The 17,395-nt window shown below is 40.2% G+C and overlaps 1 protein-coding gene across 2 annotated transcripts in view; it reads right to left on the reverse strand.

Annotated features, from left to right (window-relative positions):
* KALRN (kalirin RhoGEF kinase) overlaps positions 1-17,395 on the reverse strand; it is a 530,063-nt gene that overhangs the window by 259,897 nt on the left and 252,771 nt on the right. For both annotated transcript variants that reach the window (XM_059820280.1, XM_059820281.1), the window contains exons 8-9: positions 16,632-16,763; positions 10,006-10,236 (exon numbers count right to left, since the gene is read on the reverse strand). In XM_059820280.1, coding sequence (XP_059676263.1) covers positions 10,006-10,236; positions 16,632-16,763 — 363 coding nt within the window. The remainder of the gene's footprint in view (positions 1-10,005; positions 10,237-16,631; positions 16,764-17,395) is intronic.

The raw sequence follows: 17,395 nt of genomic DNA on the forward strand, positions 1-17,395 counted from the left end.
ACTAATGGACAGGCCTGAAATATGTTTGTTTTGCCTGTTTTTACATTCAAGGGACATTTTTGTTAAAAGGGAACCATAGCGTAACATAAAAGAAAGTTTATAGCTGTAATAGTATACAGGAGTTTGAGCCAACCAGCTCTGTCTAAATGTGCCTGAAGGGTCATCCCAGCCTAGGCAACAGCTTCCAGAACTACAATCCAAAGATCACAACTTTAAAAAACAACAAGAAGCTTTGTGTAAAAGTTCCCTGTGAGGACTATGAAACAAAAGAAGTTGCTTAAAAGTCTCCTGTGAGCTAAAACACTGTGTTTAGTCCTAAATAGTGCACAAGCTCTCTTCCAAAGGCAGAAATACCAGAACTCTGCAGTCAAGTTGGTTAGGTAGGGCAGCTACTGAAACAAGGCACAGCCAACAGGAAATGCTAACAGAGCAGAGCTGCTGCGGAGCCCAGCCGTATGGAGCAGAGCTAGTAAAAGCAGTTTGTGGCACGAAGTAAGGTAGAGCTGCTAGGAGGAGAGCTAGTGGGAATGACTACCATGGAGAGGAGCAGCTAACAGAAACAGGTCATGGTGCCAGATCAGCTCAACCTAAATTGGGCCTTGCTACCCAGCAAGACACAAGAATCTCAAATCATGAGTGCAATTCATTACAGGGGGGAAAGTAACCAGCTGGCTGAGCAACTGCTCTGTGGGGGAAAACACAGTGAAATTGTTATAGTTTAGGAACTGGCTATCATTACCCTATTTGTTGTCTGGCTAGGGTTTTTTCTTACTTTAATGAAAATACCTTTTGTTGGCCATCAGTCAAAAGCAGTATGAAAGAGGATTGATCACTCTGAGTGACAGGGAGGACCATGGAAAGGCTGGGAGGCCATGTGTCGAGATAATTGGGAGTAAAGATCACGGAAAACAAATGGAGTAGAAAAAAATGACTATTTTTGACTCCTAAACCAGTGCCCAAAATAGCATATTTATTTCTTAGCATAACAGACCCTTATTTCATTTTTAGATAGTCCCAGTAAATCCTATAAGACCTTTTCATAAGGGGTAAAACTGGAGTAGCAATGACTTTGAGGGTTTAGAGCAGGGATTTGTGAATCAGACATCCTGACACGAAGAGCTCTAGTCATGAAGCTTTCAGTGACCTTTGGTGAGTCGCTCAACATCAACCTTTTAGAAAACCCATAATCCTGAGATGAAAGAAACCACAGTAAGCAGGAAGTACTACTGTTATTGTTACTTCTTAAAGTTACAGGGGAGAAAGCCTTCTGGCATTCCAGCCTACGTTTATTCAAAGACCTTATTTTTCTCCATGTCCTTGGTGATGATTACTCATTCTAGCAACTGCTTTCAAAAAATATACATATTTCTGGAGAAAACTCTACTTTATTTCTCTTTCTTCACCACTGCAGCCCTACTATTTTTGTAGGCCTAATCAGTAACAGACAAGCCTGATTCTTCCTCCTCCTTTGCCATGACAATGAGAGCCAACGATGCCTTTCAGAAACAATGAACTACACATCGTATTTTCAGGGATGCTGACATGCAAACAGTCCTGGGATAGAAATAGACAATGAGGATATGCTATATAAGGAGGATGATTCTGCTTAAGCATAACAGCAAATTTTAGCAATATGCCTAGGACTGACTTCCTCGCAGTTTGCTGCAAAATGAATCCTGGATCAGAAAGGCACTGAGTGGCCTGGCCCGATGGCTAGAGGTGCTCCACACCACCCAGGACTGGGCTCTTGCATCCTAATACATCTCACCCAACATCAGGTAATAAACTGAAGGTCTTGTCTGAGGAGCCTACCTTATCATTATTTCCCTGACAGTCAACAGTAAGAGAGGGAAGTATCCAGTATACAATTCAGATCTCAGACAGACTGAGTAATTCTCTGAAGATGCCAGTGTCTCTCCGTTGACTATAAAAGGAGACTATGCATTACACTCCTGACTTGGATGACTCAGTTACACTCCTGATGACAGGCAGGATAAATCCAGACCATGGATAGTTGCATCTACCTACAGAGAACTAACTGTATCTTTATATCACCTTCTCCATTTCTTCATACTAAGGATTATGTCCTCTTCATCCACTATGAGGTAGCTCCAAAACTTCAGAGAGTCAGTAGGATTTCAGAGGGTTTTCAGAATGCCTTCTAAGAGGTTCCAAAGTTCTCAGTAAGAATCCAAATATTTGCAGTTCAGGAAATAGCAAAACAGACCATCTGAAAGGACTAGATCTTGAAGGACAGACAGTGCTCTAAACAAGAAAACCACATTTTGGGGCACAAAGGATTTTTATTTTTTTTTTCAGTTCCTCTTCTCACTTCAATAGGTTCAGAGATCAAGCTGGCTGGTTCAGATTTCTTCAGATCCTATTTCCCAAGACAGCTGTGGAGCTCATCAAAGTGTTCTCGCACTGCTCGTACATCAATGCTAAATAAACTTCAGTTGGTAACTGAAGCTGGCCCCTGAAGTTTGATATCCCTAGCACTACTGCTCTATGTGTAAATTAAAAAGTGATCATTATTATTTTTTAATCAGTGACTCTTTAAAAGCACAAAGAACAATTGTCTGCTTGGCTTAATAACTCTATAGAGGAAGAAAGACACAAGGGTTGTCTCCAGATAATTTCAAGTTACACTTTAAATCAAACTATGAAAAGGATAGAGTATTGTTAATCAGCAACCTTTAAGGAAATTCCAGAATAAATATCATTAAATGAAAATGTAATAATTTAAAGCTATAGTTCTTTGTGAAGAGCTTTGGCACAAAATATACAAGATAATACTGATCTATACTTAAAGAGCATTGTCGGAAGTTTAGAACAGAGCTCCCTTTCTCCTATGTGAGTTGGAAGTATTTCAGGCAATTAACTACTTAGACTGATAGCCTGAGACATCTCTGAGGTGTTCTTATACCATACACTGATCACTGGTTACAGGGTGCAAATGTGACTGCCTGGACAGAAACACAGATCCTATACCAACAGCCATTGTCTGAACATGCTCAAATATCGAAATGCCACGTATTTGCACTCCTCACTTGGGAAGGTATGCTGTGGCACTTCGAAGGGCAGATTTCTATGCCAGAGTCACTGGTAAAGAGGAAAAATGCATGTTATTTCTTTCAGCTGTGCTCTTTTTCCAAGAACCCTCTACCGTTTGGTTTGGACAAACCTGAGCACACTGTCCATAAATGCTCCATGTCTTTGCAAGCTAAAGGAACTAGAGAAACATCCGTATGAAATCACCAGAAACTGAAGAAATATGTGGGCAATATTCTCCTTCCTAGCATGGCTGCCTGTGTGGCAAATCCAACAGAATCTTGTCATTGAGTAATAGCGATTGTATAGTTGTGCACGGTGCTCTTATTCTACTACTCTCTCTGCTGCCACCGAAGTTTAGCGATACCTATATAGCCAGTAGAAACCATCTGAAACTTCTGCATTATCCCATGCCACTGTGGGTTCAAATTAAGTAATGACAGTCCTTTTTTAACAAAAATAAGCAACTAAGTCATTCAGCAACCCTTGTGTTATTTAAATGGTCATGTCATTATTAATTCATTTCATAATATCTGCAGGACACTAATCAGCACAAATATACCACCACTTAACTTTCAAATCAGTGTCAGTGCTGGTTAGTTGTTAGTCCTCTTCAGAAGATGAGTGGGGCCACAAATCTTTTCATTGCCTAGACTTGCACTCACATCGCCTGAAAATGTGCCAGTTCCTTTGGCAGGAACAAAAGGAATGGAATGAAAATTGCTCTAAAGAAGCAGTTGCCAAGATGTTTTATTGCATGGTCTGTGATGAAGAATGAATGGAAACAAACAAACAAAAAATCCTTTTACTACAAATGTACCATCCTTTACTGCATAAATAATAAAGCAGACAAGTGCTAAATAAGAGGCTGTTAGGGACATAACATGGGTTTGGAAACACATGCACATCTTATTAAGTTAGTCCTTTAGAGCTATGGAGGTAAAAGTTGTATGGTCAATCAGAATTGTGCGGTGAGATATTTATATCAGGTAATAAACCAGGTGTGGACACTCTGTCCTTAACAATTGCTGGAAGGACAGGGTTAGTGAAAACAGAGGTATTTATATCTGTCAGGGATAACAAAAGGTTATTTTGTCTCCTGTTACATCCCGTTGAGAGAAGGTTGCGGAGTAGTTTCACCAGTATTGACTCCTGAGTTCCTTTTTCATTAATTTTTGGGGCCAATACCACCATAGTTAGAACCTCTACTCACTATCAAGTAATACTTCAACGTTATGGCTGGTAAGGTCACATATACCTTCTAAGCTCAGAGAAAGTACAGCAGTAATACTTTGAAAATGTAAACATGTAAGTGACAAACATTAAGTGCATCTCATTACTTGATAAATTTACCAAAGGGGCTGTGAAAATTCTCTAGGATGCTTTGAATTGTAATGTTTTAATTACTGATCTGTCAGTGGTAGCTAGTTACAGGCTAAATCTGCTCAGATGGTGCACAGAGCATGTGATGTATTTTTGCAGAGTGCTGTGGCTGAAGTCACATGCTAGTAAATATAATCTTGACTTGATTATAATGTTCTTTTTTCTTAGCTATTGTTTACAAATAAGTCTCTTGTTTTACAAGAACCAGTGAAGGTATTATTGTAAACAAAGCATAAAAGGAGATACATAGTCTGATTTCTTCTGTCTTTGAAACAAACTATGACAAGCTGGAGAACTACAGAGTTTTGGAGAACTCTTCATTGTCTTGAAGTGATCAAAACAACTGAGTGTATGCGTGCATGTGTGGGGGAATATACAGACCTAGTCCTCTAAAATCTTGTGTGAAAGCTAAATGAATCATGAACTGCCTCAAATATCCTAGCAGTCTTCTGCAAATGGACTACGTAGATCACATGCATCACATGAAGTATTCAGTATTTTCAGATAGAGTATGGAGACAGATAGATGTTGGCAGGACATTTTTCCATACAAGTGGTGTCAGGATCATGCTCTGATCTGTTTTCTCATCCAGTAAAAGCCAGGCACATTACAAGTTAAAGTGCTTGGTTATGAAGAGAGACAGCCTTTCCTCTGCAATACTTTGCAGTCTCCCACAACAATGGCAGCTGGTAAATGTCATCATATCAGTATGGCCACATGGCCGTTTTATCCATCACCAGAGGCAGATAACCACACCAGGAAACCAAAGCTATGTCCATTAATGTATCTGGGCATGAAGCCAACAGAACACAGATCCACAAATTTAAAGAAATCCAGGTGAACCTGGCACTGGTCTAGCTTGACCTTTTCAATAACCAAGAGGATCTGAGATATCACTACAGCTGATATGGCAACAGTTCTAGCTTTCTTAGGATGTGCATACCCTCTTGCCAGTATGAGTTTGTTAGTGTCATCTTGCTGTATACCACTGGTCTTCAGCTGGCATGAGAGACCTGTTCCATTTTGCCATGCAGAGCCACCCCAGCTAACTCAAGGCTTTGCACACAGCCAAGAAGCTCCACCAGCACACACAGTACCTCTACATCCACTTATTTTCCAGCTCTTCTTTTACAGGCAACCATCACAACCAAAGTGAAGCAAGAAGGAAGCAGCACGAGCAGTGACCTTGAGAGTATCATGTGAATCTGTGGAGAAAAAGGCTGCCTGTGTCAGGCTGTGTTGGTGTGTATGTATGGAAATGATGGAAAGACTGAGAATTTTCGTGAGAAGGAATGAAGCCTGCAGAATAAGAGTAGCAGTTTGACTATTCTGCCACAAAAGTGCTTTAAAATACCAAGTTCAAGGCTTGCACAGACCATTTCAGTAATGCATCTGATGGGTCTCCATTTTGCTTCTACTTTAATAGGTATGCTCCAGGCTTTACGACTTCACTTGAATGAGTTTATGAAGTGAGAGAATTCAGACAAAATTCTTGCCCATATGAAACAAAGGGGATGGGGGAGGCAATGGCAGGAAGAACAGCATTATAAACTTACTTCAGCTATTTCTAAGGCTGCTTGGTAACATCTGCTCATGGTACAACACTTATGTTACCCTTGCTGTTTCACAGTGTTGCTGTTCATGGGGGCAAAGAGATCATATTGAAGTGGAGAGATGCATGCAGAGGCAGACAGAGTAAATCAGGATGTAACAGTGGAAAGCAGTGCAAACTGGAGACAACATAAGAACAATTTCAAATCTCAACAGAAATGGAAATGGTGTTAATTTGCTTGTAAATAGTCTGCAGAAGGGGGAGACCCAGAGCAGAGAGGGGTAAAAAGGAAAAACTACCAAAAATGGGCTGAAGCATCTGCAGTGATTACGGAATATCAGTATGAATGTCAAAGGGATTTTTTTTCCTCTCTTGCAGGACAGAATCTCAGCACCTCCTCCCACAGCTGTGTTCTAAAAGGATCAAACAGTGCAGCTCTTCCCTATCTGAAACAATAGAGAACTTCTAAAAAACAACTGAAGCACTGAAGTATTTTACACACTTGGCAACTCAACATTTTTGTAATGATCCTAAATACTCTTGGTGTTAAAAGAGTTCCTTGTCAGTTCCTGCCTGCGTAGAGCCTCATAACAGCTCACAAATTGTCTTAACTGTTGTCCCTTTTGTGTGAATGGTGCTCCATTTCCTGTGAAGGCTGCAAATGCAGTTTCACACCATTTATTTTCTTTCCTTCCTTAAAATGCTATATATTCATAACTCATTGTCCTTAGCACACCATTATTTACCTTTGTTCACATGTGCTAATTGATGTAATTGCATTAATACATAGATGTAATAGCAAATAATCTTGTAAAATGTCTGATGGTGTGAGGTAGTGATTGCTCCTAATGACATTTTATAGCATAACATTTCTTACAATTAATATTGTAACTTGGCAATCCACAGTGTTTAAACATTTGTTTTTCTACAGCATAACTTGTATTTTGGTCATGACATGACTGTAAGGATGCCTGACTTTCTATCTCAGAATAAGAATTACTTTTGTTTCTTTTAATCCATCATTTTCAATGTTTTCAGGTTTTGTGCAGTTCAAACTGAAACCCAGCTAGAATCAAAAGGATTTCCTTGACAGTGTGAAACTATCTGAGAACATAGCCCTGACCTGCCAGTAATGCAAACAGCATGTAGACTGGCCTTGCAAATGGTGCAGAATACACCAGGAACGATATGAACGAGCCCTGTTTAACACAGCTTAACCCTTAAATCCAGTCCAAAAGACACACACTTGGCCTACATAAAGTCTTCATCCAGCTAACCAGTTTTGCAAGACCTCTCTATAACACTTGATATTGCAGGCCTAAATACTTGATCCCTCTGGCAAGACTAACTAGATTAGTTAGGTGACGAATAATTGATCTCTCAAGATTCATAAGAATCTCTTCTTGGAGATGTGTCTTTACCAAAAGCTGTTAATGCCATTAATGTCGGACTGAGATGATGAAAATAACCCTGGAGTCTGTATTAAGAACATGCAACACCACAAAACCTGTCCCTATTCACATCTGCTTTTAAGGCAAGATTGATACAGAACAGCTGACATGAAAAGAAAGGTACAGAGGAACAAGCGAGGGAGTGTAAGTTCTGACACAGAGATCATCTTTCACCAGAATTCTTACTGCACTGGCCAACAGCTGGAGAGGGCGAGCCATGGGACATCCTGATAGGGAAAACTGCATCAGTGAGAACATGCTTAATTTTGAGCTGGGTGGAAAGGGAAGAGGAGCATCTTCCTTAGAGAAAGTACACTGTATCATTACTTGTCTAGAAGACAGAGAAGTCTAATAAACACAGGGTTCTCCTGTCAGGATTTGCTCTCCCACATCTTTTCTTTTTAGACTTGAACCAGAAAGAACTTAGTTAAAGGTTATTAAATTTTGACAAGGCAACAAAGTATTATAGATAAATGTTACTTATGATTAATGACAACATACAGGTAGACAGCTTCACCTGCCAACTGATGGGCATTCAACAAAATAAGCATAATAGAAATTGCACAACATATATATGGGAGGTGATAATTTTCAAAAAAAACCCCATCAACATACTCAGATATCTTCCTCTTTCTCATGGAATCTACACATCATAATTCTGTTTAGCTGATAATTTCATTTATGAGTTACAAAGCATTTATCTTGAATAGTACAGATGTTTAGTTAACAGAATGATTCATCTCTTCCTCTCTACTTTCTAAGTAGGACAAAGAGATGCCTCCAGTAAGTATGTGCTAGGACAGAAACATGTCTGTCATTAAGTTGTTGCTTCCCAGATAATAACTACCCATTAAGAGAAGAATTTGGAAAGATTGCTGCCAACAGAACTCACACAGAGTGATGCTCTCTAAAGTGGTTGTACTCCAGTGGCTCTTACCGCTTGTTTCTTTTCCTCTCACCAAAAGTCACAGTACATACAAAAGACTTTTGAAAACCAGTAACATAGCCTCATTGCCTTGCATATGTGCGAAGTAAAGGTCTGAATTGGTTTCATGAATGAACCTCATAAACACTTCTACTGATTTCAGAAAATGTAAGAGAGAAAGTTTGCGTTGGAAAGATTGAACAAAAGTGGAAATCACCCTAGGGGATGAAGAATACCTAAGATAATGTGGATTCTTATTGACGTTACATACTGCAACTGGAAAAAGCATAACAACCAGAATTTACAGCCCTTGATTTTTGAGATTTTAACCCCAAAATTGTATTAACTTCATATAGTTTGCAGAGAGCATTCTAACTGAATTCCAAGTACATGCTCTATTTAATACATAGCTTACGAATTTCATTACCATGCAGTATGTTTGCTGACACGTTACGAAAGTGAAGTTGCTTAAATTAAGCATCTGTTACATTCAATCCCAGTTTTAATTATATATATGGCATGAATATTTGTGTGGTTTTATAGGAAAAAGTGAGCAGACAGAAATTCTGGCAAACTTTTCAAAACTGCCAAAGAAATGGTCATACATATTTGCAAAGGATATCTACAGCTGCAGTTCTGTCTGTGCTGGTGCACTTCAACTATGGCACTAACAGGACCACAAATTTGCATGTTGAATAAAAGTTGCTTGTCTCCTGTCCTTGCTGGTTCATGTCTATTTTGCATGTGACAGCTTTGTCGCTCCATCTCCACCTCATTTTTCACTTGGAGGAAGACAATGACATAAAGAACCCCAGGGACATTAGAATGCTCCATAAACATGATTAGAGCATTTAGCCTCTTCATTTAAAGCAAGTACTATATTGCCACCAACATCTGCTTCTGGCTGTAATAGGGCCCTTAAACAAACCACACCATCCTGAATGAGCAGAGTCCTGTAACATCTGTTGATTATGCTTGCATATTTGGCAACTACAGACATGACATCTCATACTTACTGTCAGTTACACTGCTGTCCTGGTATTCAAATGGATTTCTTTGGGAGAGAAAAGTTATTCACCTGGAGCCTGAGTTCTCAGAGGTGAGCCTGTACCATATAAACTGTATTTCCATGAGGTGGGCTCTGCAATTTGGGGTGTGCAGTTCATTTGAGGCAGCAAACTCATAGCACAGGTGTGTGGACTCCGTTAGCGGTAATAATGCAAAGATCATGTAAACACCACCACTAAAAGGTCTGTATCTGTATTGTTTCCACATAGGAAGGTGAAATACACCACAGTTCAATTGCTTTTTACACTTGAAATTCTTTTTTCTGTTAAACACCACTTTCTCAAGAACAGTAGAGTACCTACAGCTAATAGCTCACTTGCGAAAAATTAACCATTGAAAATAGTGTCATATTCTTGTGGGGAATGGACTGATCAATAATCAATGTACTGATTGATGATTTCCAACATGAAACCGAGAGGTACTAAAAGGCGCATTAGGATTTTAGCATATTTCTAGCACAGATAGAGCTGCATGTGAGATCTTGGTTATGGCAATATCCTCTAGATGACTCACCAAACAACCTTTATGGCTGAAAAGGACGGACCATTCTTTATCTCCTTTAGTAACGATATTACCTGTTGAACATCCTGCTGGAAAACGCAGAGCTGCAGCCTTTGATGTAGCCGGACCTTTCTGTGTTGCCAGATGCTCTCTAGGCGCCGCTGGTGATGCAGGACTTCATGTACCACATCCAACACCTGGTGAACAGCCTTGGAGTAGTTTGCAGTAGCAGTGAGGGATTCAGAATTCCCAGGGCTCAAGGGACGCTGTAGGACATCCAACAAGGCTTTTCCATCCTGGCTCACCTGAGTGAAGAAACAGGTCTACTTCACTGCACTGATACTTAAACATCCAACAGCTGACAGAGAGCAGTCTAGCTGATTCTTTTTCCCCTGTGCGTTTTCCTTATTTTAGTCAAAACGGAAGAAAGACCTCATAACGTCTCTTTTTGACTTATACTTACACATTCAGCACTTGCCTTCGCTTCCTAGTGGGCCTGCCGTGTCACTCAGCAGGAGCACAAACACTGCACTGCTGGGACTGCATACATAGAGACAGAGATCCCAAGACTATATTACGTTCTGACGTTCGGGCACTGAAAATTCTTGACATATACTAGCTGATGACAGGTGGCATTTGCAATAGCGGGCCTATTTTTGCGAGGAGATGGCATTAAGAAAACCACAGATGGCAGAGTCATTCATATTCTGTATGATAAGGGAGAGTCCTTTCTTCGTAGGATTACTAAGTATGTATATATGTTGAGAAGTGTGACATTCCGATTCTGTATTTCATTCGGTGGCAGTGAAAACTAAATTAGTATATGACAGTGAATCTTTTCCCCAGGAACAGCTCAGAGGGACCTACAGTCTCCATTTTCAATGGGCTACAAAGTTTGTTGCCAAATGCAAAGCCCTCTGCACACATGTAACCTTTTTTGAGCAAATTAAAACACATTTGCAGATGCAAAGGCATTTGGGCATTAAAAGAAACCTAGAATGCCAGGTTTTTTAATGCTAGATTTTTTCCTGGAACATTCCTGAAGCATTTTCATATTGCAGGGGCAAAATGAAAAATGGAACCATAAAAACCAAACTGCTATTAACAAGTGTGTGCATGCACTGGTTCTCTAAAAATGGCTTTTTGAAATATTTTTCAGTTGCAGATTGCAAAGTTAAAATATTTTGTTCAACAGAAATGGTAAATGAGGACACAATTAGAATCTCTCTCCTCTTTCAAGCCCACTTTTCTCTTTTTCCTCTGAAACCAACTGCAGTGAAAATGACAAAATTTTCGGAAAAGCGTTTTTATTTCTATGCAATCACAATCTCCAACCTTGCTAGAGAATGGCTTAATGTATGTTTTTCATCCAGTTTAAATTTTGAACATTATCAGTCAAAGTTAAAACACATCTCAATGACTTCAGAGTTTCATTTATTTCTGTATTATAAGTTGCTTGTTCAAATGTAGCAAATATCCTTTAATAGCAAAACCTGTGTCTTTTGGCAAGCCATGCCACGTCCCAGTCTGTTGTAGCAGCGTGTATCTGGTGCAGTTTCAGAGAAATCAAGAGAGCCTTTGAGATTTATACTGGCAAAAGTGGCAGTCAAATCTCATTATATTATGTGACTATTAGGTGGGCTTAGGCAGATCCTTGGAGATTTTTTAAATATTCAGGGCAATTTGGAATTAGAGCAGGAAATAACTGGAGAGTCCATAGGGAGTGGCTTTCCATACGCAAATTCAGTTGCTGCTGAAGACCAGCTGGAACAATTTGCACGTGCTGGAGCCTGCTGGGGTCACAGAGGGAACAATTGTACTTGCCAACAGGAGTGGATTGTGGCGATATGAGGCAGCATTTTAGGAGGAAACACTGAGGCACAGGTGTTACCTTGGCAACATTATGGAGGTGGCAATAGCTGCTAGGCAGGAAGAAGCAGCTTCTAGACAGGGAAGGAGACAAGGCATACTACATCCTATTTTATCTGTGGGAAGATAATCAGCAACAATTTAATCACTCTGAACAGGAAACCAAGGCTATGCACACACTTAGAAGCAGTTTATTAGATCAGGAACTCACTCTTTGCACAGGCTAAATTCACTGTGTGAATTCACTATATTCCTGTTACTGGCCTTTGGGCTTACAGTTGGTCTGAATCTGTCCCTGGGTGGTGTTACGATGCTTTTAGTATAGTCTCTGCTGATTTACACTGATCGAAATCACAGCAGAATCAGGACTAACAATAAAGGTTCAAAAGTTTACCAGCAAGAGATATGTGATTGCACAAACAATATGACAGACATGCTTTACTCAGGACAACTTTCCTGGAAACTCTGTGCCATAATATAGACCTACTCGTACCTATGCCTTCTCTCTCCCAGCTGCAGGCCCTGCACATTAGTTTTTGCCTCCCAGAGGTATAATCCTACAATTCTTCCATTTTGAGGGGTCAGATCCTTGGGTGAAAGATTCTGTATGCTAATAACAACTGATCAAAACACCAGACTAAATTCAGTTGTCTTACAAAAAAAGTGCTTTTCCAGAGCTGACTAGTGGGTAAATTCGGCCAACGAGGACTTTAAAATAAAAAGTATCAGTGGTAGGAGCAATGCAGAACAAAAAGATTGTTTCAAAGGCAACAGCTTGCATGCGCCTGCTTCATCCAAAGCTGAGACAGGACAATGTTCTCCCAGATTTGTGGTGTAAGAGAAAGAGCGAGTACACTTCTGCATTCTCTCTTACTCCTTTTTCTTCTACAGGATTTAGGCTTTTATTTATTGAATGATAATTTGTTCCTGTTGTCTGTCTAAAAAGCCTCAGAGATGGCAAGTTCTGATTTTTCCCTAATGGGCATAGCCGTCCACTTATTCTCTGCGCAGCCAGAGATAAATGCCAGACTTCAAGTGCTTGTGTTGTCCTGCTAATAACTGTTAACACAAGTCAGAGGCTACTAGAAGTGTTCCTCTCCAATTTACATGCTTGTCCCATCATGCGGGAGTAAATATATGGCAAGGAGCACAGTGACAGCCAGGTAACCAGTAGTACTCAGTATTCTCAAGGATTACATACATATTCCAGGATTTCATATCTTCTGCAGCTCTGAAATTCTTTGGCTTAAAAAGTTTCTTTTCTGAAAGTATTTTTATTGTGAATATTACTGCATTCCCAATCAATGGGCACAGAAGGTTTGTGCTCTCAGAGTTCACCAATGAACAGATTTCAGAAAGGAAAGGAACAGCTTCACAAATGGAGAAGCTACCTACTGTGCTCTTTCAGTCATTTCCATGTTCTCCTTAAAACTGCAAAAATAAATCGCCAAATCTCTTTTCATGTGAATCTTCTGAATTTTTCAAGGACTGTGAAGGAGACAAGCATCAACAACCCAGCTTAGTTGCACCACTTCACTTATGTCTCACTTACAATATATTTTTAAGAAGTATTGCAAAAGTCTTAAACTGAATGGACCTGCACCCAGCATGACTTGCAGTCCCTGTAAGGTGTAAGTGCAAGTGCCGCATTTGTGAAAGCAAGTTTGACCGTCTGTCACTTATTTTGAAAAGTACCGAATTGCTGCTGGTCTTTCTGGGAAGGTTTAACTCACCATCTGACACAACACACATATACACTCCTGTCATATGGTAATATTCCTGTATTTTGGCTTCATGGTAGGAAAAGGGCTAGTGTGGGCAGTATGCAAATGCTTCTGTAAGAAGTCATGTGAACTTGGGTGAACCAAAAAATAGATTTTGGTGTGTTAGTGGAATAATCTCCATGGATGCTGTATACATAGCTAGGAAATAAGTTTAAAACTGTAGATATCCTATATAGTGGGTCAGAAAGACCTCCAAAGCCTTGCAAGTGACTAGACTTATGGTGCCATCTGTGAAACTGCTACAATTTGCACTAGGAAAAAAAAAATTGGTCTTTAAAGCAAATATATCATGCCTCTGGGAACAGACAGTAAAGTGCAGTTAATCAAGTCACAGTGAACAAGATGCTCTTACCATTAACCAGGCTCAAGCCTGACTGGAGAAAACCTTTCTCTCTCTCTCTCCCTCCTTATCTTTACCAAATCAGTACAGTCCTCAGTAGGGGTGTTCCAAATTTGTCTCCTGCTTTTCATCCACTAGAAACACTGGTGGAGCAACATGAACACACCCTGGCTAGAGACATCTAGAGGAACTCTTTTTCCAAGAGTGGAATCTGCCAAAGGCATACATCTCCTGTATCTCCTCCCTCCAGCACAGTTCTACCCAAAGTAAAAGCAAGAGCACCACTTGTTTCTCAGAAGGCAGCAGCCTGTTCTGTCAGCAGCTCAGCTTAGCGCAGGACAGGATTGCTTGGTTACGGATTGCATATCAGGCCCACGATCTCTGCCTCCGCTATTTCTGAGCTTCAGTCAAGTGCAATAAAGGAAAAAAGGCAAATAATTATGGCTACAACCATGGCACGATGGAAAACAAGAGTGTCCCCAAGATTCTTTGGGTGTGTCTTCTTAGGTTCCTGGAGTGAATCTGAACTGCTTTGTTATACACTGTAACAGAACAGGCCCGTATAGCCTGTTAAATGTTAATTAATATCCTATTAAATATCCATATTAAATGGTTATTTTAAGGAATGTTCATTCTATTCCAAATCTTTTAGAATTATAGAAATAGAAACAGAGATTTTCAATGACTCTGCAGGAAAAGAAAGGAAAGAAAAAGCTACAATTTTCATCCCACCATAGAGAGCTCTGAGGGAAGAAACTTTATTTTCTATGGGCAAAGCGCATTATCTAGATTGTAGAAATAGGCATGTGGATAGGAGGCAGGACTCCCAAGTCTAATCCAGGCTTTTCAGCTCACCATGTAGCTGTGGGAAAAGGGATGAACATTTCTGAAATAACAGACTGTAACCTTTCTGGCAATTCTACATACTGTTTAAAAATGTACTTACTAGTAAAACAATACAGAAATGTTTTAAACAGCTGTGACAAGTTATAGCTTTCTGAGGAAGCATCAGCAAAAGCAATATGCATGTTAAAGGTTGCTTTTGGTAATGAGTTTTACGTGAATTTTCATTTCACAAAAGCTAAGATTCGGGTTGATAAACAAAATGCCAGTTTCAAACATTATTATTTTTTATTTAATCCCAATTTGACTTAGGTTTTAGAAATAATTTTTAAATGCAATCAAAAAAACAGGACTGTGTGTTTCCTCACACAACCCGCTGTTCCTGAGAAGCCTGAGTACTGAATAAGGAATTGCCCTTTGTGATTGCAACCCAGACTTGCTCATTCTAATTGACTAGCTCCCAAATTCTTGTAGGTGTTCGAAAAATAAGAGATTTCTATCTAACATTCCTTACATTAATCATCAAGGTATCTGCATAACTTCACTGAGTATGCGTGAGTGCCTACCACCAAGCCTAGATTAGCAAATCCTTTTCTCTTCTGTTTTATACTATAGATTCTTCCAAGAACGTGATGACCAAAGCAAGGGCTGAGCATGGAGGAGAGTTGTTATGTTCTGTTCTGGAGGCTTCACTTGGTAACCTAGTAAGTATACCAAGCACTAGCACAGTCATCCTGTTCAGCTTGGAAAACCCTGCAAGGAGCAAAATCCCTTGATACCCAGAAAGACAGTCAAGCACAGCAGAGTACAGGGAAATGAAAAATACAACTAAACCGAAGCATTCAGGTGATCTATGCATTACTTTCCAACAAGCTTGAGTCCTGGAGACCTGAATAACAGAATAGAATAGAACGGATAAGGTACATGGCTTCCCACCCCCAGGGTAAATTGCAGGTTGGCCCATGCCTGAGGTGAACATCTAGACTAGCCTCATTCCTAAAAGGACTCCTCCCAGATGCCAGGGAGGTCCTGCAGCCCTCTTGCAAAATAAAGTGGACTGAACACAGACCCTGGCCTGCAGTCAGATGCAGTGAATGTCAGCTGTTTGTCAGTAGCTTTTATTTCATGCTACAGTCTGGATGGGGGAAAAAGCAAGTGAAGAATTTTATGGGTTTTTTAACAAAATGCCAGAGAATATGTTTTAGTCTTAGAATCCTTGGCACCCTCTTTTAAAGGAAAAAAACCACATACCCTATTTAGGTCTGAGATATTTGACAACAGTATATGCAAATACATCTGACGTGGTGCTTAGGCACACGGTTTAGTTGCGGATTTGGTAGCGTTAGGTTAATGTTTGGAGTCAATAATCTTCAGGGTCCTTTCCAACCTAAATGATTCTAGATTCTATGATTCTATCTAATGCACAGTCTCTTGCAGCATTTATTGTAATGAGGACCTGACATCTCTGTGACTTTGTATATTGAAGGAAAAAGCTTTTGGCATCCTCTGTTCACATTAGCATACCTGTGCTAGAGCCAGAACTTATTCACAGAAGGAAAGCAACAGCAGTAAAGCTACTGGGGGCTTAAAGGAGTTCCCTGTTCAGCAAAGGCAATGAAGTGGCTCTTCTTTGGCGTGCCAACGCTAATTCTGGATTCATTTCTGTATGGGGTTTGTTGCCCAGATTGTCCTGTTGTGCCCTTACAAGCAGATTGCTAGGAGCCACCTCCTACAGCCCAGGATTAGATTTGACTCCATTTTTGAAGCAGAACTTACCTCATTTAGAAAAGCTAAGCTCCAAAATGCAGTCAAATATCTGTTATCACTTAACGGATACTCACATTCTTCTCTGGGAAGCACATACCTCTGTGTAGGCCTGTGTTACTTGTTCATACAGGGTCTGATGATGATGGATGGCCAGTTCCAGGTCTTGCATTTCTGAGGGGAGGCCTCCTTCACTGCACATTTTGCACCAGGCATCCACACCTGAAAGGAACTGAAACAATTCCAGGAACAATGAGCAATAGTGACAAAGAACAACATCTCACCAACATTAGAAAACTGTTTGTAGAATGCCACAGATGACTGCAGCATGGACTGAGGAAAACGTAACAGTTAAAAAGGAGTCCTTTTGGGCACTCTGGAACAGCAGATTCCTGTCATCTCTGCAGTACTTGAAAAACACCTAGATCCAAAGGAATGTTTTCTGTTTTTTCTGGATTAAAAACAAATGCTCCTTTAACCATGCTCAGCAAACACCCACTCTATGAGTCTTTGCATACCACGGAGGGAGGCTACAACATTGCATTCCAAAAAGGGAGGCTGCAACATGTTTAGAAAAAACATCAGCGTGAAAAGGACACAGTTACAGCTCCCGCTCTATTTGGCATTGTCTCAGCTGTCAATCTTCCCTCAGTCGCTTATCTGTCCTTAACATTACTAATTTGGGCAATAGAAAACTCCCATTAAAATCAATGCTGACATTCATTTCAGTGAAAGGCGGACGTTCTCTATTCAAGCAGTTTGCAACTCAGGGCCAGCTCAGTGGGATTGCTGATAGGATACCAAGGCTTTAAACCCCTGGGTCACCCATTTGATTCTGGCCCAGGTTAGCAGTGATCAGATACC

This window comes from Gavia stellata, chromosome 8, assembly GCF_030936135.1.
Source record: "Gavia stellata isolate bGavSte3 chromosome 8, bGavSte3.hap2, whole genome shotgun sequence".
In the NCBI taxonomy this organism is placed as follows: domain Eukaryota; kingdom Metazoa; phylum Chordata; class Aves; order Gaviiformes; family Gaviidae; genus Gavia; species Gavia stellata.